The sequence below is a fragment of the Protomyctophum parallelum genome, assembly GCF_964188405.1.
Source record: "Protomyctophum parallelum genome assembly, chromosome: 12".
NCBI lineage: Eukaryota > Metazoa > Chordata > Actinopteri > Myctophiformes > Myctophidae > Protomyctophum > Protomyctophum parallelum.
The window spans coordinates 16,105,060-16,129,090 of NC_139712.1; the positions used below are offsets into that span (position 1 = coordinate 16,105,060).

General features: G+C 44.0%; 1 protein-coding gene across 2 annotated transcripts; it reads left to right on the forward strand.

The window, feature by feature from the left end:
- The first annotated feature begins 1,750 nt into the window (after positions 1 to 1,750).
- On the forward strand, positions 1,751 to 24,007 carry slc22a17 (solute carrier family 22 member 17). Of its 2 annotated transcripts, none has more exons than XM_083778607.1 (10): positions 1,751 to 2,317; positions 4,358 to 4,898; positions 8,439 to 8,542; positions 11,040 to 11,194; positions 12,013 to 12,178; positions 13,032 to 13,156; positions 13,436 to 13,541; positions 14,291 to 14,514; positions 19,274 to 19,385; positions 20,154 to 24,007. In XM_083778607.1, the coding sequence occupies exons 2-10, from the start codon at positions 4,425 to 4,427 to the stop codon at positions 20,428 to 20,430; spliced, it is 1,743 nt and encodes a 580-aa protein (XP_083634733.1). In that variant the 5' UTR covers positions 1,751 to 2,317; positions 4,358 to 4,424; the 3' UTR covers positions 20,431 to 24,007. The 2 variants fall into 2 exon arrangements, with proteins under 2 accessions (XP_083634733.1, XP_083634732.1); XM_083778606.1 differs by having other exon boundaries at positions 1,751 to 2,313; positions 4,356 to 4,898.
- Positions 24,008 to 24,031: the final 24 nt, after the last annotated feature.

A 24,031-nucleotide genomic window follows, 5' to 3' on the forward strand; every position in this document is an offset into this window, starting at 1 on the left:
TTTTACTCCGCCCAAAAACGTGGGTTTCGCTTCGCTTCCAATCGCACTTGACTACGATTCGGTGCAGGTGTGAATGCAATACGCAGTAAATAAAGGAAATGAAGCAAACATAATGTGGCGGGTGAGGAGCTGAACACAGTTGGAGACGGAGAAGGCATATTTTACACAGCGCAAAGATGTCCCGTTACTGTGGATAGACGTGGTCGAATAAGGAGACTGAAGCCCTGATCGAAATGAGGACGTGTACATTAATCAATTGCTTAAGAAAACACATCAAAACACTGCAGTGTAGCCTATTATAGCCTACAGAATATTCTGTCTGTCTGTCTGTGCGTGCCGTAAACATGGAGTGCTGTCACTGTGTGGGGACTGGGGAGTTATATCAGTGCGCTCATGCAGCGCTGTGCCTCCATGCCCAAAAGAACAGTGTGTGGCGGCTGCGTGCGTAGAGAGAGAGAGGGGGGGGGGTCCCAGACGGCACGACACATGCACGTTATGAGTGTAATTTTATCACCATAGATTTCACTGTGTAGGCTAGTTTATGAATGGAACACATTGATAAAAGTCCACCCTGCTGCGTTTCCAATTGATCGGATCATGACAGTGTGAAGGCAAACCGCAGCAAATTAAATATGCAAGAATCCCATTTCTCCGCCCATACGCATCCGAGTCTACCGAAGTATTAGGTGAGAATGTGACCTAAGTGTCAGAGTTTGGAAGTGCTTGTTTTCTATAACACAACATTGTTCTGCCTCCTGCATTATGTGACATTTAGAAACACGTGGTACGCTTCCAAACTCCAACACTCCATGCTGCTCAATGTTTTGCCACTCAGTCTAGATGAGTGGGGCTGTCCTGATGGGGAAATCATGCCTGTACATACTCTCTATTGTAGAGGAGGGGTGTGTAGTGTACTCTGTTGTCTGTCTTCATTTAAGAGCAATATTTGAATGGTCTTTTGAATATAATGAGTGAGAAATGTAACTTATATTGTACAATATCATTTGAAAGTTAGGTCAAGTCGATTGTATTTCTAAAGCACATTTAAAAACAGTCAACAGCCGACCAAAGTGCTGTAGGCCTACAGAAAAAATATATATACATTACACATTGCACAAAATATAAACACATTGCTCAAAACATCAAGTGGGAACGTATATCTGGGTTAATTGACTGTTAATTGATTTCATACCATGTGGTAGGGTTCACTCCCTCTTTAAGAGGGAGGCTGCAAGGGCAGTGATTCAGTTGGGCTTGGTGCAACCAACAAGCTGTAAAGCACCTAGGGGAGATCTGCCGCCAGGGCCCTTGTCTAAGCCAGGGTAGACTGTTTAATAGTTTATTTAATCTTAAATGCCTAGGTCGTCTTATTTTTATTTGTTACATAAGGCCTTTGCTGTAAATAATGCTACTGCACTTAAATGTTGGTGGAAGCTGTTTGGGTCATTTCTGGATTTTTGGAGCCTTGGTCCTTGAAATTAAAATGTTTGAAAACCACTGCCCTCTTGACTTTCAGTCTTGAGTCAGAAGAGACTGGGTCGATGCTTTATGGCGCCACCATGTGACAGAGAGCCCCAGGTGCAGTTAACGTCGCGTCACCAGGCTAAGGTGCAGCAGCAGTACAAAAAGGGGACGTCTCCTTATCCGAATTCAGACGATTTTCCACGAGCAGGATCGTCGGTTTTTATCCACCCCCTTACACCCCCCCCCCCCACCCGCTCTCTCTCTGTCTCTCTCACACCCAGGCTTCTGCCAATGCAGCCTGCAGGTTTCCACCCAGCCGTCTTTGTTCCAAATGTGGCTCTAGCAACCGACGAGTCGACGACGACGCGCCTTTCCCCTTTAAGATGATGTTATTATTTAATTATTTCGTGTAATGTCGGCAGACATAAACTTGGGACCAAAAGGCACCAACAGTCCGAGCATCCAGTCTTTTGTAGCCTAGGCTACGCGTCGGATCGCATCGCATCATCATCCCCAAAGTGGAATAAAAGGCTCCGTCTCCTGGCTGGCTGTGTCCTTGCTGTGTCTCAACGCACGGCATCGCCGGTGGTGGCACTGGTGTGGTGGCACAACAGAACACACCACTTCTCACAGTCAGGATATGTCCCTGGAATATTAAGAGACAGACACGGTCTACTGGAAAGGAGTCGCATAGACAGACAGACAGACAGACACGGTGAAGGCAAATGCGGTGCATTTGCATTTGAATCTACGGTCATGTCTTGGTCCTCCTCCCTCCGCGATGTTTTGGACCTTTGAGGGTGACAACGAGAGATCCCATCATCACACATAGAGCGGTCTTTGACGGGGGTAAGTGACACTGACAACAACCAGCCACGACACCTCTCTCTCTCTCTCTCTCTCTCTCTCTCCTTTTCATGCACAGCAACATTGTGTCCTGTCCAAAATCCCCGATCGCCTGATGTGTGTCCGGGGCAGGTGGCGCACTGGCGCGCGTCTGTCAGAAAAGAATACGACACCAACCCATGCTTAGTTGTTATTATTGTTTATTCACGTCATCATCACTTTATTTACACACACATATATTACACACACACACACACACACACACACACACACACACACACACACACACACACACACACACACACACACACACACACACACACACACACAGCTGTCATCTTATTAATACTTACAGACAGTAGGCTACACTCATATAACGAGGGCATTCAGTCTGTCAGTCTGTCTCAGACTCTCTCTATTCCCTCCACGCACTTACTTTCCCCCTCGGTGTGAATTCTCTTACGTAACCCTGTGGAATTCCTTTTGCAGACTTCCTGGGCCTCTGCATGGAACACACACACAACACACTATGGCTGCCATAGCAGCAATGTGCACATATGGCCCGATACTAGTATAAAGCGCAGTGTGTTCAATATGACGGGCCGCATGGCATGGGGTGTGTACTGTACTGTGTATAGGCTATAGCCCTACACAACAACAAAGAGAAGTCAGCCAATGAATCCTGACGTTTTTGTTCTAGAAGTCCTATAGAGCTATTTGACACTGGTCTGTTTGTTATGGGCACAAATACGTCATGACTGTCAAGGTGCTATTAAAGGCCATTTTGTATATTCATATAATTGGTCCTCCTCATTAATGCTCATTGTAAGATGGCACAGTTTCTGTCCTCTCACTCTGTGTTTCATTGGTGGGTTGTGGTTGTGGTGTGACAGTTCACAAACCTGCCAACCAATGACATCATTGACGGGGAGAGATTCCAAGTTCCAAGTTAATAGAAACCACAGCCTTTATCTTGCTGGTGAGTTAGAATGCTGAAATAGAACTCTTTTAAGAAAAACAACAAAAGTTTAAAATGTTCTTGGAATGACCAAACCTGGCCAGTGGTGATGTCACTGGTTTCTGAACTGTACAACACAGCCCTCCTCTGAGACACAGACCAATCCATAGAGAGAAATTCCGTCTAGCAAGGAGCATCAGTGAGTACTAATTAGATGAAGATGGGTTGGAAATGGGCGAAGAGGTCTTTTTTAATAACAATTCAGGTAGTAACCTGTGTTCAGTCCCTGGAATCTAACTGCACAAGTTAGTCATGGAATTGCATGGCAGATGATGGCACGCACTAGCCTCGTGTTGCGATACTAATCTACCACTGCGCTGCAGGCAGATGAAGTCTCGCTGTGCCAGGCTAGGCACGCACACCAATTGCATGGCACACCTGCTGCTGTGAGTAATAATCTTAATTGTGAACCTTTCACATATCTGAAATTCTGCAAACCACATGCCAAGCAGATAGAGTAATGTACTGCAGCCTACTGAACAAGATGACTGTCAAGTAATAAATTAATACACATGAACATGATCTGATATAAAAACCTGCTAAGCCAGAATGGTTCGGCTCTCATGCTTGTACTAGTCTGTACTGGGAAATGTTTGACTGAGTGCACGTGAGTGGTTATCATCAGGTATACACACATCATGAATCCTTCAGTGATTAATTTAAGGCACTAAGCATCTCAAGTTAAAGGTATATTCAGTGATTTCACTCAAAAAACCGTAGGTTTCGTTTTTGGCTGTGGGACCCAGCCTTTCGTCCAATCAGGATAGAGAGTCAAAAACGAAACCTAAGGTTTTTTGACCCCCAGGGGTTAACTGGGGACAGGGAGGAACTCCTTATATGGCCAGCACACTCTATAGTAGGGAGTATTATCTCAACAAAACAAAAAAATAAGTGATATTTGAATTAAGTGAAATCACTGAATATACCTTTAAAATGATATGAAGGCTGTAATGTAGTGTTTGAGTTGTAGTATTATTGTCTTAAAAAAATAAAATAAAACAATATATATATTTTTCTTTTCTGTCAGAGTTCCATATCTCCCTCCCTCTGTGACAGGAGTGACCACCACTACCACTCCCAGCCCCACACCCTGACGATGACCTCACCGGGCTCGCCCCCTCTGGTCTCCCCGTCCCCTTGCCCGGCACCCCCCCCGTCCCTCCCGTCCTCCCCGACCCCCTCCTCCCCGGCGCCCTCCTCTTCCTCGCTGCCCGCTCCGCCGTCGTTGCCTCCCACGGGGGAGGTGATGGTGTTGGCCCTGGGCAGGAAGAAGCAGAAGGTGCTCATCGCTCTGTCCATCCTGCCCAACCTCTTCCTGGCGTTCCTCCTGTCCTCGGACCCCCTCATCACGCTGTCCCCGCCCCACCACTGCCACCTGCCGGGCCCGACCCCGACCCCCCAGGTCCTGAACGCCTCGCTGCCCTGGGAGAAGGGGGAGAGGCCCGGGGACAGCTGGAGGTTGTCTCAGTGCAAGCAGTACGCCAACGGGAGCCAGTCCGCCGTGGTGGACTGTGAGGCCGGCTGGGACTACAATGTCACCGAAGGCCTGAAGAACAACATCGTCACCGAGGTAACGGTCTGCAGACATGATGTTGAGCTTGAGCAGCATTATGTAGCAAACTAGCAACTAGCAAGCACTACATATGGATTATGCCTTTAACCCATTTTGACCTGAGATCAGATTCTAAAAATGATGTTCTTCGATTTTTCAAAAATAGCAGACCTACAAGCTCATAGCGCGCCACTCGGGCTATGAGCTTGTAGATCTGCTATTTTTCAATAGCTAAAGCATAAGGGATATGTTTTGTTTTGTTTTCATTTATTTTATTATTTTATTTTTGTACAGTTAAACATAATTGGAAGCTGTTGGTTCTATTTCTGCCGTTGGTGATTGAGTAGATCATTGGGATCTTTTGCTCCTCAAGGAAATGTCAGCAGCAGAAGCCAAGGAGGGACAGGGAGTGTTATTCAGTCACTTTATGTTTGTTATTTTAGAGGGCACGCCTATAGTTAGATACAGTGGGACGAGTCATGTTGAATACAGGATGTAATGTTTTTGGTGACTTAATAGCCTATTAGTTGTGTTGAGAGACTCCTATTGTAAGCAGGGATTTTGAGACTAAAGGAATATTGTCAAGCCTCCAGGGTTTATTCAACTGATTCTAAAGTCCCAGTGACAATACAATGTACTATGTTCATATATCGTCTCTGTCGGGCAGAAAGCTTGTATCTCCGTGTTTCATATTTTTTATGATTCTTTCATCATACATGAATGGCTTATGTTATATTTCGTTATATAACAGTGAAGGTAGAAAAAAGCTTGTAGAATTTGTTTTGAAAGTTTTCACTTATAAATAGGGACACCAGATTGTAAGTGCTTGAGTCTGACGGTACTTTAATAGTATTAACAAGAGCTTGTGACTAAACAATAACTGTATTAGATCAATTTGGAACGTTTCCAGAAAAAGTACGGCTTTGGGATTTGTTCATGCTGCTGGTCTCAGACCTAATCCCACTAAACAAAGGGAGAGTGAAACTTTCCACAGGATGACATTTTAACAAAACGTATTGATAATTGTACTCCATATAAAAGTGGGCATTTTAGACTAACAGTGTAGAGTAGTATCCTGTACAGTACACAGTGTACAGTATCCTGTTTCTTCATTGATGAGAGTTCCCGAATCTCCGATTCCTCACTTCAGGAAGGGCCTGAATCTCTTCCCAACATGATCATGTTGATTGATATGCCCCTGCCCCGCCCCCCTGTGCACAGTGTGCAGTGCAGAACAGAACAGTACGTCCATGTTTCCCCACAGGTTCTCTGATGAACTGTGGTGATACCAGATCCAGAGGAATGATACAGGCACAACATGAGAAGCTCCCTGGCAGTAAAGCCTAATTTATAATCTGTAATATGACGTGTCACTTTTAGGGCTTAATAGAGACGTATAATGCATTAACATGCATGTAACACCGAAGATCACAGATTCCTTATGGTGCACTCTGACTGTCTGACACTAATGATTAGCTATGACTGATGGCTTCAGCAGGAGATTTGCCCACTCCACCCAGCCTTGTAGTCAGAGTTTTGTGGGCTGAACGTGTGTGAATTCATTGCATACTGATGCCAGAACCACACCCAGTCCTTGACTACATTCGGTCTCCACTAATCCTCCACCCCACTGTGGTTAAGTGAATATAAACACTTTTTAGGGAGGCTGTGCAGATGTATTTTGGTGTGTCTGCACAAAGTGCACATAGTGTCTCAGTTTCTTCCATCCCACAGTTTCCACTAAAAGTAAAATGAGAGACTGACCAACTGAACAGACAGAGACAAAGACACGGCGACAGACATACCCAGGCCCCAGCTCAGTTTTAGCTCAGCGAGTATTACTCAAGTCGTCGTGACAATCCAATCCTGTACTGCCCATTTGCTTGAGTCTGCAGTCTCCCAAGCAGCAAAGCAGGAAGTTAGCTGACCAGTGGCCTCTACCACTGATCAATAACAATGTGTCACTTAGCCAGAAGCGTACTCTGACGAACATCTCTGATCAATGTTCAACGAGCTAAGCATTATACTTCCTCTACTGTATTTGTGAATCCATTTCATGACTGTATAGGATTGTCAAAGCAGTCGGCACAATGTAGCCTATATTATTAAAAAATTAAAATGCCATGAAAATAATATTATTCCAAACATAATCTTTATATATTTTATAATAATATGTGAGTTTGCGTAGTTAAAGGTTCAAGTTTAAATAAGTGTACAGTTGAGTCGACAGACAGAATTCCAAGCGGTCCAAATGGTGCTCCAATATGCCTTATGGTGCTTATTGTTCTCATATAGAAAATAATACCTGCACTCACGTAGTATCCTGGAAGGATTAAAGCTTTATTTTGTTTCCCCCCAGCAGCAAACAACAATAAGGACGTTTCGGCCCCGAGAGCCTTCTTCAGCTTATTGTACTCACTCACAAAACCAGTCTGGGTAGTTTCTGAACTTGTTTGGATGCATTTTTTTGCTCCACTATTGTCGCACACACACCACCCGTATGGCCTGTATGGGTAACTGTGCTGTCAATTTGCCAGACTACTAGCTCAGAACACGTGTTGCGCTATATGTCCATGGCCCCGCCCTGCGATAGAATGAGTGTGTGTGATGTGTTTGACAGGCTTTCATGTGTCTATATATGCATGGGCACCAATTACATGAGGCATTGTTCCCATCAGCCCCCAGTCTGTACTCAAAAAGGGCACTTGAGTCCTCCCTGCATCATTAAAATCACTTTGCTTTCAGCGGTCATCGGCGTGTTAGCAGAGCTCAGCTGTTGATGCAAATCAGTGGCTTGGCTTAATTTGATAAAAAGCCCTCTTATCTGAGAGCAAATGCAGAATTTCTCTTCAGATGAGAAAATAAATATTTCCCCTGTACTGTAGCTATACTCTGTTGTGTACAGTACCTGTCATTATCTGCTTTCATAAGATGGCCATACAATCACCGATATAATTAATACTATGACATCACTAATCACTATATGATTATGTAAAACATGTCTTTAACAAGATGAGCCACCAGAGTGCCCCTGAAAACTGATTCTCTCAAGCCACAACTAAGAACTTCTCTGGACGAACCACATTTGAGTGTACCGTATTTCATTTTGGGTTTTGAGGGGCTGCTGGCTTTGCGGACAGTGTTTTGAGATACAAGGACTGGCTGTAGGTTTCAAGAAAACCCGAGCCTCACATATTATTTTGAGGCTGCAGGTGTTCTTATTATATAAACACTGAATAAATGCATTCATGGAAACCATGGAGTCGTGCAAGCTGCCAAAGCAACTAAACCCCAGAAGCACACAGTTCAGTTGCACAGTTCACTGCGGACTGCTACCCAACAAACTCCTCCTCCTCATTTTTCACTGTTCAACTTAATCATGCATGAGTCATCCATGTGTACAGCTATCCATTTGTGTCTTTTACAGTTCCTCTGTGTCACTATTCCTCACTCCCGCCCTCCACCCTTCTGACTGACGGCTGACTGATGTTCTAACAAGAAATGTATTGAACCTCCCCCCTCAAAAGAATAATAATCTATTCCTCTCCTTCTGTGCAGTGGGACCTGGTGTGTGGTCAGTACTGGTTGGTCCCTGTGGAGGAAGTCTGTTTCATCCTTGGGGTCCTCACTGGCTGTCTGGGTCTTGGTTTCACTGCCGACAGGTAACTGTAACACACATACACACATACTAGTACGCACACAGTACACGCAAAGGCGTGTCTTTCCCATGGATACTTGAGTAAATTGTGGTGGAGAGGATCAGCTGGGTACGAAACGTGGCCATTAGCGGTGGGAACGTCTCTGTATATGCAACACAAGAAGCTTAACGCTGTTGTGTCATTTTGGGTACACGTATTTGTGGTTGGTTGTGGAAAACGCAGACGTGAGGTGAAAGAGACAGGAAGCGAGAGAACGTACCAACACAACTGCAGTTTGTATATGAACATGTGTATCTTCATCTATCCTGTGTATTTCTTTTACGTGGGACAGCACACTTAATGTATAACACGCGCTCAATATGACAATATCTTGACAGCGCACCTTGACAAAATATGAAAACATTACATACATTATGAGTAGCATTAAAATGTGGATTACATCAATAAATATTACATTTCAGCAGAATATATGGATGGAATGACAGCCAGAACAAGAGTGCTATTTATTTATAATTATATATATATTTAGAAGCCTACATTTGTGTATTATGTGAAACTTGCTACTACTACTAATAAAAACTGCTGAATGAATTCAATGATTCATCTGCTCTGACCAGAATTTAAAACTAGCATATCAGACTTCCGAGTGCTGACAAGCTCATCAGATGGGGGTTATTTTCAATAAACGGTGTGTAAATGATTACTCTCACTTTGGGCCATTTGTCAATCATCGTAAAAAAATAAATAAACATGGCCTGGGCCGTGGCTCAGCGGTCCAGGCACCTTGGCTCGTAATCCAGTATGGCAGTGTGCCGCGGGTTCGACTCCCGATCCCAACGGCCTTTACTGCATGTCATACCCCCATCTCTCTCCCCATTTCCTGTCAGCCTACGGTCTGTCCCTCCATAAAAAATATATAATAAAGGCGAAAGCCAAAAAACAAAAAAAACATGTTGGTGTTATTGAAATATGAGCATGAAATTCGCTTGCCATCTCCCAGATCCAATAGCCAGAGGGGATGGTCAGGTGAACATGTTCCACTGACAGTGAACGGATATGCTGTGGATTTATTGGTCATTGATGTGTGATGTCAGGGTGACATCACACATTGTGATTGGTTGTGATGCTGAACGTTGTTTGGTGTCAAGTCGCTGTGTCAATATGAAAACAAATATTGAAAAAAAGAATAAAAACCTATTTATAGAAATCCCTTGTAGTCCCTGTCCACTAAACCCCTGTCTTCATCCTGAAGGATCAACACAAGGGAGCAAGTTAGTTTGCATCGAGCTGCTCTAATGAAATGACTATCAAGTTCCGCCATTGTCTTGTTCTCTAACTTAACTCGGTGACATATGTCACAATGAACAACACAAACGCATACACTTGTCTACAGTATCAGAAAACTGTATAGCTTCAATTCCTCAGATTAAGTCAGTCATAGATTTATTGTGGCTGCCAGTGTTGTTTCTTCTAATCAATAGCTGTGTAGACCACACTGCCTAGACTAGAGGAACTGCTACCGCCCCGGCAATCATTTTTATTGGTGTTGCTTTATAGTGTCAAATAGGCTTTATCAGATGACATAACTTTTGCAAGGACAAATGTGGCGTACAAAGCCAGTAAATAATGTACTAGCGTATGCAAGACTATGGCATCCTGTTTACCTTTGCGTGGACAGTTGTTGCGAGGGCTAACTCCATGCGCAGCATGCGTAACCGGGCTCATAGGAGGCCTTTGCTGTGTTTCACCAGTTTCAATTGACCGGCAGGTGTCAGTCAACTCCCCGCCAGTCTTGGCCCTCTCTCTTTCGCTCACTCGCTGCCTTGGTCTCTCCCACGATGTTAAGTTACACCTATTTCCTGTTAATAATATTAACCTTGGTAAAATGTGCGGAATTGGGAGGTAAAGGGGAGACACTTTATTGTGAAGGGACGACAGGATGAGGAGAGGTATTATTGCTGCGTAATTGTCGAGAGTAATGACATGACATGATATTGAACAGTCAACGCTATTTGTATCATCAATATGCCTGTATCAACAGAAAGATTATGTCATAGGTATATATGGAGGGGGGGGGGGCATATTTGGTCTTGAAACGGGCCTCCAGATTCCTAAGGCAGCTCCTTGAAGGCTCATTTCACACAGTCTGTGTGGAAAATACAGCTTGAGTTTATTTACAGCAAAGAACAGGATTTATATTTGTGACAATAAATCTTCAGAGCTTATTTTGTGTTATTTTGTAAAAAAAAACAAGTGCGAGTTTGACAAATTGACAAATCGCTCATGACAAATTATGGTAAATATTATAAATCATCACAATCTTCTCTCTATACATTGACATACTTGCTTTTGACATAGAACTGATTTTGTTAAAGGTCTTGTTGGAAATGTGTATCCATTAGTATATTAACATATACTAATGAAAGTCTAAGTACTATAGTATTGAATTCTATTTGACATGAATCTAATGTGTGACTTTCTCTGTTCTCCTCTCCGTTAGGCTCGGTCGGTCCAAGGCCCTGCTCATCTCCCTGACTCTGTCTGTGGTGTTTGGGGTGCTGGTTTGCGTCTCTCCTAAACCCTCCGTCTTCATTGCAATGCGCTTCTGCCTGGCTGCTGCAAGTGCTGGAGCCTACCTCTCTCTGTATATCATGCGTGAGTAACTTTGAATCAACCAAGATTAGTTTTGTTTTGTTGCGAAACTATGAGACCCTGCAGATCGTGTCTGTGTGTGTGTCTGTCTGTCTGTCCCGCTGTGACACCACCCGCCCACCACCAGAGGGCGCAGCTGTAGCACACACACACACACACACACACGCACGCACGCACGCACACACACACACACACACACACACACACACACAGTAGAAAACTTAAAAAAATTACTAACTAAAAAGAAAAAAAAAGTAAGTAATTTATTCTAATTGTTGTTATTGCAATTTACGAGCTGCGTTCGCTTCCCGCGTTTGCGCGTCTTACTTGTCTAGTTTTGTGGAGTAGTTGTAATGGATACATGGATACACCACAAAGAGGTGTAATTGCGACACAAGGATTCTACTTGAAGTGATTTTAACTCAAAAACGTCAGAGGGACTGAAATGGATCATGGCGGATTATCTTTGCTCTCACAACTCAAAGGTTGTGATATTTTTTTTGACCAGGTCCTGAAACCTAGCTGCCACCATGTCTTGAGGATTCTTAGCATCTGGCTGGTGGCTATAGTTCTAAATTAAAGGAACATTTAACAGTACCATTTATTTTACTGAAGAGCCTCACTTGGCGTAACATGTAACTGACACACAAGGGAGAGATGCTACTACATCTATTGAAATACTCTGCCGCACTGACATTGAGTGTGCTTGTCCGTTGCCGCTCTGTGTGTGTGACTGTTAGGTCTGGAGCTGTGTGACCCGTCTCTGAGGATGTTGGTGACCATGCTGTCTGGTTTGGTGACTGTCTGTGTGTGACTGTTAGGTCTGGAGCTGTGTGACCCGTCTCTGAGGATGTTGGTGACCATGCTGTCTGGTCTGGTGACCGTGGCCGGGGAGCTGCTGCTGTTGCCCGTGGCGCTTGGCTGCCAGTCCTGGAGGGGCGTGCTGGGCACCGGGGCCGCCCCACTCACACTCTTCCTCACCTACAGGTAGGAAACTGTCTGGTGTGTGTGTGTGTTGTGACTTGTACAAAACGTGTATCGGGATGTGTGTGTTTGTGTTTGTGTTTGTGTGCGTGTGCGTGCGTGCGTGCGTGCGTGCGTGCGTGCGTGCGTGTGTGCGTGCGTCTGTACTACACAGACAAACAGGAGAGGACAGGAGAATGCAGGAAGTTGATGATCATTTGATTAAATGCAAACTGACTTGCTGAGAGCTTTGTTGGATCGTATCGATTGCAATCCCCCCCCCCCCCTCCCCCCGTCACAGCCAGCCATAGCTTGTGTCAGAAACTCAGAATGCATTAAAGGCTACTTTGTTTAAGGTCCGCTGTTCATGCAAGACCTGTTCCAAGATTACTAAATGAGAAAAAGAGGTTGCGCATCAGCAATGGTTTTCAGTGGAGTGCCAGTATACATCAAAAAATAGGAATTTTAAAAATTCCAAAAATTCGGCTATGCAGCCTTCATCGGAGCATTGAATGCTCTGATGATTCCACAATAAAGAAATGGAAATGTGAGTACTTTGTCCACCGCTTGTTTACCTTTTTGGAATTTTTTTAATTCCTATTTTTGCTGTTCCAAGATTAGTTAACAAATCAACTACAAATTAAAATGTTGTAGTGGCTTTAATTGAGAGATCTCATGAGTTCAATAAGATTGGATTTACCAAGAAAGAAACTGATGTTTACACATCCCGTCCCCAAACTCCCCATGAATGTGTTATTGGAAAAGGTGGAAAAGTGTCATCCAAAATCTGGGATTTATAATGTGGTTCAACTAATGTAAAGGCTCCCAGACATAGAGCAGTGATCCGTGCCTGTGATTTGTGGTTCCATTCCTGCAGTATTCCAGGGGTGTTTCCAGAGTCTCCACGTTGGCTCCTGCTGACTGAGAGATCTGTGGACATGAACTCCTTCAGCGAGAGAAGGAATTCCAGCAGAGACATACGGGATGATGAAAGCTTCACTGGTATGTATTTGTGTGTGTGTGTGTGTGTGTGTGTGTGTGTGTGTGTGTGTGTGTGTGTGTGTGTGTGTGTGTGTGTGTGTGTGTGTGTGTGTGTGTGAGGTGTCTTTGCTCTTATTTTAAGAAAAGTTTCCTTTGATAATGTCTATCCGCCTGTTACTTTATCACTAGAGTTATGAAAGGTTATTATTGCCAGCCTTTCCGAAGCCAATAAATAACCTGAAACAAATCTGGCAAAACCTTGTTTGAGGAAACATTTGTCCTGTTTTCCTTACCCTGCAGAGCTGGATTCAGAGCCGGCTTCATCCTCCTGTCCACACCTGTCCTACCCCGAGCTCTTTCATAGCAGGAACATCTGGAAGAACATTTGTGTGCTTGGCTTTACCTCGTAAGTCACCCACACCAGGGGCGCTGACATTTATGCTGCAACACTGCCGAGGAGTAGTCGCCCCTCTGCCCTCGAGGCACACTTCCTGCACAGACACGGAACCTACTGCAGTTTGGCCAGTGTCCTGTTTTGAGGCCGCAGATCAAATGCACACTTGACACCACCATAGATCTTCAGCAATATACCGCACCAAAGGTCGATCGGAAGAATGGTTCGCAAGATATGCATGCCCGAGCAATGTGGTTCTGGAGAACCACTCATCCGATCGACTTCACACACATGCATTTCTTTGGTCCCTCAGTAATACACCCGTCGTGTGTGTGTGTGTGTGTGTGTGTGTGTGTGTGTGCATGTGCGCGCGCGCTTGCGTGCACAGACAAGCACATGCATACATTAATTCCTGGAGGATACTATGGATATACAGTATACTGTAGATATTATTGCTGTCAGTCAGAAAACTTGTATCACTATATTTAAACCTTTTATGTTTTGTAAATTAATATCCCCCTTCGTTGAAAGCAGTTAAGTCTGTCTGTGGTAATACATATTTAACCAAGGAAAGGTATTTACAAGAGCTTGTGACTAAATAATAACTATATTGGATCCATTGGAACACAGGTTATTTTCCCATTTCCTTAAAACGAACGGTTTTGGACATACAAGGTCTCCGCCCCGACAGCGATGACATGTTGGAAGTGCACAACAAGCCCTTCCCATTTCATTTCCTTTACTCTCTCTCTCTCCCTCAGGTTCATCTCCCATGGCATCAGTCACTGCTACAGCTCGTTCCGCGGCGACGTCCGGGGCAAAGCGCCCGGCTTCTATTGGACGTACCTGCTGTCGGTGTGCGCGGGGGGCGTGGCCTGGCTGCTGCTGTGGGTGACCGTGGACCGCTGCGGTCGCCGCGGCATCCTGCTGCTCGGCATGACGATGACGGGCCTGGCGTCGCTGATCCTCCTGGGGCTGATGGAGTGTAGGTCGAAAAGATGCAGGCAGTTTTCTGAAAGAGCTATGTTTCTATGTCAGTCGTTCTTCGAATTTTCAAAAATAGCAGACCTACAAGCTCGTAGCGCGCCACTCGGTGGCGCGCTATGAGCTTGTAGATCTGCTATTATTCAATAGCTAAAGCATAACATAATCCTAATACCAAAAGGGGTTCCCGCCCAAAATGGGTTAAAGGCTACTTTGCTCTGGCAATTTGCTCCGACTACTAGACTAGGACAATGGTTTTCCAACTGTTTCATGTCAAGGACCCCCAAATTGACACTCATTAGCCCGCGGACCCCCATTAGAAAATGTATGCCAAGAACCCTCATAAGAGAAGATTTTTACGGCTCTAGCAGTGATTTTCAACCATTTTCATTTCAAGGACTCCAGGTTTGACCTGAATTAGGCGCCCCATTTAATGGCATTTCTATCTCTGGGACCCCAATGTATATTGTAAAATCAAAGTTAATTGAACTTTGAGAGTGTACAAATGGACCCGCTAGGGTCCATTTGGTTCCTAATTATCATTTAGCTGGGGACCCCCTGAAACTCTCCCAAGGACCCCTTGGGGTCCCCGGACCCCACTTGGGAACCACTGGACTAGGATATATATAGGTGGTCAGGTCGCCTCAAATGAACCCCTCTTAGTAATTGCGGAAGGCTGGTGGCTTTGACAACAGATGGTGGATGATGACTGATGAAGCTAGTTCACTCATAAGTGTCCGTCTGTCTGTCTGTCTGTCTGTCTGTCTGTCTGTCTGTCTGTCTGTCTGTCTGTCTGTCTGTCTGTCTGTCGTGGAGGTTAACTTTAACTCCAGGGTCCTGTAAAGACAAAGGGACACAGAATAACATTGTTGACCTCACAAAGATTACTCAACAATTTGTTTGTTTGGTCTACGATTTTCCCATTAATGCTCACTCTGACAGAATATTCTGCAAACTGAGTTTGTTGACATGAAGCTGATAATAGTTTTGATTTACCTTAGGTGTTCAGAATGAGCAAACACTAGATCTGAAACACTGCAATTATACTTGACTGACTTTTGAAAAACTCAGAATTAGGTAACACTTTACTGTGATTAGGCCTATATAACAGTCTGTATTCAAAAGTATGTTTAAATGAATTATCTACACCATCTGCATTAGGCTACACACTGTAGTACACAGTAGAGTTCTCATCGGGCCCGAAAATTAAGGCCCGGCCCTAACTGGGCCCTAACTGATCAGGCCCTAGGCCCGGCCCGACTAATTAGCATAGATTTTAGGCCCGACCCGGCCCTAAAATGTCGGGTCGGGTCGGGCCTGGTCGGGTTTGTGCAGAATTTGAGAACTCTACACAGAGTAAAAGTGAAATGCCAGTCAGCACCATCTTCATAATAGATAAATACACAAACAGACAGAACAGAACTATTATTTTTATTATTCTAAACAAATTCAATAAATATATTTTTTTTTCATGGAGCCCCAGGCCCGGCCCGGCCCTACTGATTAGCATACATTTTAGGCCCGGCCCGGCCCTAAAATGTCGGGTCGGGTCGGGCCGGGTCGGGTTCGGGCATAGTTTGAGAACTCTAGTACACAGTGTGTGATGGACACAAAGTTGTAGAACTAAAACAAACACACATCTATTTTGAAATGTATTTGTATGCCAAAATTACTCAAATAATTAAGTAATCGTTCAAGAAGGTATGTAATTTATTCAATAATACATCTGAGAAAAACCAAAATAGCGCTTTTATATTGGCAGTACATTTCTTAAACGTATAGCATTGGAGAAATGAGTGTCAGTCTTACGAGACAGTCAGACAGGCCATAAAATGGTGTTCTTGAGACTGAGACCCATTACTTAGTACTACAGCCCTACTTGAACCATAGCATCCCTATTCTGGGTATGTCGTAATATGCCAAACATTCAGCATGAATACATGAACATTTGGCAAATAAATTGCCTATTGTTGCTATTAATTAATAGTTTTGTACTTTAACACATTCACCGTACTGGCTTTATGCTCTCAGTATATGACACTGTTGAGTAATTCAGCTACCGGTACATTAATGCAATGACAAATGGTTTTCAAATCTCTGTGATTTAACAGTGGATTATATAGTATAAGCTATATTCATGTTGAATGCCTTTATCCCCCGCCGGCGGGGGCAGCGGCTGTCCACCTCATGAACAGCTCTCAGCGGGTAAATGGGGCTGGTCAAGGTCTCAGGTTCCAACTCAGATATTTTTTATTTTCCCTCCTGGACCCCCCTGGGGTTTAAGAGGTTTAACCATTAAACCCTACAGTAGACTGTATCCGGGGCCTGTACTTGGACCCCTCCTTTTTCCCCCTGCTACACCGAATCTCTTTGCCCCAAATAGCCTGTAGATCGGCAACTTTTGCCAAATGTTTGCCTGTTATTATGAGTAGCAGGCATGGACACTAGAGTTCATTTGGCTAAGAAAATGGGTGTGAATTCTGTTGACGGAAACACATGATTCCCTTTGGGGATTCTTTTGTTCAAACACGTTGTTGAAACTGTTATCAGCATAATCTAGTCCAGCCTTTATTTACCGCCGGGGTGGATGCCTATTCACACACTTAAAAGGTAGGGTAAAGTAATACGTTTAGGTGAAAACCAAAAAATAATAATGTTAAAGCACTATATTCTGATAGTAATCATTGCTATGGACTGGGTACGCGCATGCATAAAGTGAGTGGCAAAGTGAGTTTAATGTAGTCTAATGCAATCACATTAGACTTTTCTGTTTTGGATGTATGGGCTGTCAAGGCCATAAAGTCGTTTTTTTGCCTCTCAGTAGCTAAAAGGGTTTCATCTGTGGATTCAGGTTCTTGGAAACACCCCCCAGCCATTGCGTTCGTTTTACTGAGGTTAGGTTTAGGTATAGTTTACTGAGGTTAGGTTTAGGTATAGTTTTACTGAGGTTAAGGTTAGGGTTAGGGTTAGGTTTAGGTATAGTTTTACTGAGGTTAAGGTTAGGGTTAGGTTTAGGTATAGTTTTACAGAGGTTAAGGTTAGGGTTAGGTTTAGGTGTAGGCTGTAGCGCACCATTTACTCAAACCCGCAGATGAAACCATATTCGCCTCCTAGTAGGTGTTCCTGCACTTCCTGCATAACTTCCGGGTATGACGATGATGTCACGCGCATACCCAAAGAGTGTTTGTTCCGTAACAGTCAGGGGTCTCCCTGTCTCCACAGCTCTTAAATCAACAGAAAATACTTTTTTCAGGTGTGTTGCAAATTGTCAGCCAATAAGGAGAGAGCTTAAATTTGATAGTGGTTACAGTTCCAAATTTGTCTGCTCATTTAAAATTTGTTATCACTTCTAATTTAATTCGTTTATCCTGTATCCCGTGTGAGTTCGATCTCTCCTGTCCTGATTGGATAAAATTAGTTTCCCAACCTGAAAATGTATTTTCTGTTGACCAGTGAGCTGGAGAGACTCCTGTTACTGAAGAAAACAGTCAGTCTAGCATTAAGTACCATCATAGTATAGAGCTATTTAACACTACATTTAAGTGCCTTGCTCAGGGAACGAGTGGTCGTTCTCCCACCCCGCCAGAAAAGGGCAAGCTTCTGCCAATAAGCAACCTTTTAATTTAGTCTATACCTATTACCTACCTCTACCCTGAAGCCCTGTTGTTGCCTGTGTCTCAGAGTCCACCTGGTGGCTGAAACGGGGTATGACACCCCACTTTATATAGGGCACTGCAGACTGCAGTGGCAGTCAAAGTCAAAGCCGTGCCAGGTAGTAAACTTTAATCCAGAACCAAAGACTGTTGTGTTGGCATTAAAGGTGGCCTTACACTAGCCTATTTTTTTCAATCTGAAATCTAATAGCACTACAGGATAATCGGGCCTGATTATTTTATGCAGCACACACTACACGGTTTTAAAACTCGGGCGCAGTGCACCCAAGGATTCTCGGCCCCGAGGGAGTGGAGTGGAGTGGAGAGGAGAAGGGGAGAGGGGAGGGGAGGAGGACCTCTCCTCCTCCCCTCCCCTCTCCCCTTCTCCTCTCCAGGAGAGGGGACGAAGAGAGGGGGGTTGCAGGGGCAGTGCGGGGCAGAGCAAATATCAAACATTCTTGATGATCTTTTATACACTCTCACTAAATCGCTCCTGATTGAGTCGGGCACCCTCCTAGCGTCAAACATGCCCGATTATCGGCTAGTGTAAGGCCACCTTTATTGTAGGCAGTGGTAAGATGCTGCTGTATGAACTGTAGTCATTATTTTACCTTGTTTATAAATTATTACTAAGGTGATCATGATGACATGAAAAAAAGTACATACACTGTCAATGTGTGTCATGGGAATTTACGAGGGTGTCGTTTGCCAGAAATAACTGATCTAAATTTTTTTCATTGTTTTCTCCAAGCAACACCGTCATACTACAGAGTTTCAATAAGGCTTATTGAAAGCAGCTCAGTGGCCTTGTGGTTAGAGTGTCTGCCCTGAAACTGGGAGGTCGAGGTTCGATCCTTTGCTGGGTCATACCAAAGACTGTAAAAATGGGACCCAATGCCTCCCTGCTTGGCAGGCACTCAAGCATCAATTGGATGTTGGATTAGGGGTTAGATCAACTGCAAATGATTCCCGAGAGCAGCGCACCGCTCCAAGAGATGGGTCAAATGCGGGGAACAAATCTCGCATACAGCAGTGTATGTGACAAATAGTAGGACTTTAACCTTAACCATTTAACCTTTTACTGTGCTGCCTTCCTTCCCTCTCTAGATCTAAGCGAAGCAGCCATCACAGTGTTCTCCGTCATGGGCCTTTTCTCCTCGCAGGCTACCGCCTCCCTCTGCATCCTCTTCACTGCTGAGATCATGCCCACCATTGTCAGGTAACATGACACCTGTACAGCCTACAGTACCTTTTACTTCTTTCACATTTTTGCTGGTACGGTTGGGGTTAACAATTTGTGTTTAGAAAAAGGAAGCGCAACTTACCAAAAGGAATCGGAACAATATGGAAAATGCAGGACATTGAGGGGGGAGGGGCAGCAGAGGAATCCATCAATCTTCATTGGTAATGCAGTGATGTAAATAGGTTTTCAATGTAATGAGTCCCGGGATGCAGGGATGGTCTTTTAGATGAGTCCCACTTCAACGACGTTAGTCATATTTTGCCATTTTTACAAATTGCAGCATTTAACTCCCATTTCATTTTATGATTATAATGTGGTTATATTCATGTAGAAAACAGTATTATTTTTACTGTACATGCTGAGTGCAGTAGTACATCCTGTGGATGCGGAGGTTGTTGTTTTATTGCGTCCCTTAACTATAAACTGCGTTTTGGGATGCAAAATGCACCCTATTTTAATCTCTGGTAATGTAATGTCTTATGTGTCTGGAAGGCAGGAGCATTATCATCATTCCTCATTTCCATTCAGGAAAATGTCCATTTCCACTAAGGAGCAACTTATAGATAGCATATTTACGTGGCTGCATAGATGAAATGGAAGTGGGCGGGAGGCGGACATCCACTTTGCAGCCTTGAACCGTTTCAGCGCTTCGGTTGTAATGTTACACAATTAGTCATCATTCTGTCATATAGAAGTACAGTACATGTCCTATAGAAACCGATGTGAATGCCTCCGTCTTTCCAGGGGCAGTGGTGTCGGGGTGGTGCTGGCCCTGGGGTGCGTCGGACGCCTCAGCTCTCCCATCATGGACCTGAGGAACCACTATGGCTACTTCCTGCACCACGTGGTTTACTCGTCCCTGGCCCTGCTGGCCGTTCTCTCCATCCTGCTGCTCCCAGAGAGCAAGAGGAAGCCGCTGCCCCAGACGCTGGCCGACGGGGAGCAGTACCGCCGCCCCCCGCTGGGCCGGCGGAGGCGGGACCACGTGCCGCTGCTGGCCACGCCCAACCCAGAAACCTAAATGTCCCGGCGACCTAAAAAAAAAGGGCTGCGGTCACTGCGTCATTATGATGTCACTCCCCTAACCTTGTGGAACCTACCGCCGCACAGCCAGCACTATTCATGTCCATGCAGCCGAGATTCAGAAACACAGAGTGTTGGAGAGACAAAGCAGACCTAAAGAAAGGTGGGCAGAGAGAGAGAGAGAGAGAGAGAGAGAGAGATGAGGAAAAACCGTTGGCTCTGTGACTGGTTGTGTAGATAGAGACAAAAGAACCAAGGTGACAACACACAGCTTTACTGAGCATTATCATCTTCCAGTAACTCCTAACGCACCAGGGTTGCTTGATTGTCCAGCATTTGACATCATAGGTTTCCATTTTGTCGTTCAAACGTGGTGGCACTTTGTCGCATCGTCTCATTAGGATCAGGTGGCGGTTGCCCCCCCCACACACACACCCACACACACACTTAGAGACATGCAAAACACCAGCATTGCTGCACCCTGTCCTGCTGGCTCCAGTCTATCCGTCTGATAGACACCAGCTGCTTACTACACAGCAGAGCAGACCAAACATGGGTTAAACATGAAGATTAACAAATACCTAGTGATTTTTTTTTGCTCGTTTGAAGTGCTTGGAGGCTTGTGCTCAATTAATTGATTGCGAGAAAGTTTCGAGAATGAAAGCACAGCAAGCATGGTAAAATAAGCTTAGCTCACACGGTGTGGTAAACCCCAACCCTCTGGTAGTCCAAGAGATTTAAAGCAAACACTAGAGTTATTTTCAAGTAGTATTTGATCCATGTCTGCTCCATACGTCCTCTGTTAAAACAGGACACATGATGTGACATATACCTCTAGAAGAAGACATGCACAGAGACGTAGGGTTTATTTGAGTGGGAGTTTGTATTGTAAATAAATACCTTAAACTTAGCTTCGTTAACTTCTAAGGTGATCGGTTGTGTAAAGCCTAAATTATACTTCATTGTATGACAGGGTCGCTCACAGAAAATTACTGATGTTCTCTGGGCAACATTGTCATACAGAATGATGAAGTACGAATTAAGTGCAAGTGTATGGTGCAAGGTTGACATGACAGAGTACTTACAATGTATCTTTCTAGAGAACACACAGGACATTGTTTGAATTTGTAGATGTTTGATTATATTCTTACATTTTGCAATTATTGAACGCTCTGTTATTCAGTAGTGCTCGCAATTAAAGGAGCAAAAAACAACAAAACACAGAATAGCCTTGAAACGTGGTAAAGTTCAGTTACTAAATCTGGCCTGGAGCTAGCATTATTTATGTCCTATTTATGTCATAATTAAGCATAATTGTCTGGTCTGACAGACCTGCCTATAACTAGAGGCCCTATCTGTTTAACAAACAGATAGAAATAAATAACTAGAGACCTCACAGTTTAATGTATTTAATTGAGTGATTGGTGGTTGCCATAGCAGATAGAAAACAATCTGGAGAGAGAATATTGACTGCCACAACATTCCTTTATGCTAATCCCAAGCAGAAAAAAGTATTGCATTTGTGTATCTACTGAGAAACGTATCGATACACAACACCCATTACTAGAAGACCAATCTCCACTGAGAGAGACTAGATGAGTTAGTGGACTTAATGTAGTAGAGATTGTGACTTACCTAACCCAATACCTATTCATTTTTTCAGGATTTGGTGTACGTGCTATTTACAAACTTAACAGGAGTCAATTGAGTGGTTATTGATAGAGACAGGGCCCTATGATTAGCCACCATGAATGAGGGTATGATAGGCCCCCATTTACACCTGGTATTAACATGCAATCTGTCTCCAGATGTTACGTTATTATGACCCCACTTGAAGGTGGTATGGTATGCATTGTGACCTACAGTACCAGACCAGTACTTGAAGCTGATTTTTATACACTTTCTTGTAACCAATATCTCCGCCAGGCAGGACGGCCAAAGCCTGGAGATTATGTTTTTGTCCGTGTCCTGTCTGTCGGTGTGACCGTGAACTAGCTAAGCACCGATGGACCAATTGATGTGAAACTTTGCACACACACTCCCAGTAATAATTATTATAAAGGAAGAACCGTCATGCCAAATTGTTCCAATTCACCATTTAGACCCCATCCATTTGTGCCTGCATTTTCTTCCAAAAACACTTTTTGCTGCGACTCCTCCAGCTCACACAAATCGGTACACATAATCTCTGGAGTCATGTAATCAAGATGTATCAGTCAGATTTTACACATTCCATTCAGATTTTCTATCATTAATTTCCTACATTTTCAGGTGGACCTGTTTTGCCAAACATATGGCATAAATCATGAACTGATCCATTCTGCCCCCAATCTTTATCACACATTGGGGGGCCAGTGAAGATAACGAGATTCATAGGGGTAAAGCTTAAGTGTGTGATAAGATTGCTCACCCAGATACCGATTGCATGATAATATTACAGTATGTGGAACGCTGAATTCACACCAGCAGACACATTTCACTTAAAATGAAAACATTGATGTTCAAATGCCTTGTCTATTGCGCGGACCGGCAGCTACTCCCACTGTGGCAGGACGCAGAGAGTCGATAAAAGTGAAACTTTGTCGCTACTGCATTGTGACGAGATAGTGGCAGCCAACCAGAAAACGTGCTGTGGTCTGAAATAGGCGTGGACTGCGCATACTGTACACACTGTATGGAAGATTACTGAATATTTACAAACAAAGTTTTAATCTCCCAAATGTGTAGATGTGAAATGAATCAAGATTGAGCAACTGCATGGCCAATTTCTTGCCTATAGTTTATAGATGATAATAACAAACAAGCTACCATGTTCTGTACTTTTCCTTCTTGCCTGTGAGCTCTCCTTGCCTGTGAGCTCTCCTACCAGGCACAGCTGCTGAATGGAGCCTCCTGGAGCAGCTGAGCACACGCTTTGCCACAACTCGCTTATTTACAAGGGTGCCACTCACAACTCGGACACATGCATTTGGTGGAATCCCGCTTTCTGCTGTTGGTGTGAATTCAGTGTAAATGGGGTCATTTTAGACTTCATTGTTTGTAGCTGAAGAGGGCTCCAGAGCTCCATGTCATCTCTGTCTCCCACTGTTGGCACTGGGTACGATTGGAGAGAAATTTAAACGAATTTAATACGGAACCTAGGATCCTATTACATTCATTAAAGGGATATTAAAACATGGTTTTCGAATTACTCAAGCACGTAAAAAGACATCCATAATGACAATGTGCTTGGGTAATACTTTGCCATCGGTTCAGACCTCTCCTAATCACAAACGTCCACAGTGAGCTGAGGTAGGTGAGTTTGTTTCATTTGGAATTTGAAGAGGAAAAGTCAATGGAGGAATGCTGTCACAAATGACTTTCCCCTATGTCAAGCCTTTGATATATATATTTTCTTCTGTACAATGCACTTGACCAGTCTTAATTAATTCTTTACACTGTTCATTATTGTAAGTACTTGACCATAGTAATATGATGTCTGACAACACTGATGATCCATGAAATGATGACAGTGATGCAATTATGTTAATAATACTATAGCCTGGTTTAATGGAAAATAAAAGTGGATAAGAAAACAGTGGCATATTATGTTGTCTGCT

Excerpts from the sequence above, each read along its gene's own strand:
- slc22a17 (XM_083778607.1), top strand. The coding sequence starts at position 4,425 with ATGACCTCACCGGGCTCGCCCCCTCTGGTCTCCCCGTCCCCTTGCCCG. Across the intron at positions 4,899-8,438 it reads AGAACAACATCGTCACCGAG|TGGGACCTGGTGTGTGGTCA; the intron begins GTAACGGTCTGC and ends CCTTCTGTGCAG. Across the intron at positions 19,386-20,153 it reads ATCATGCCCACCATTGTCAG|GGGCAGTGGTGTCGGGGTGG; the intron begins GTAACATGACAC and ends CCGTCTTTCCAG.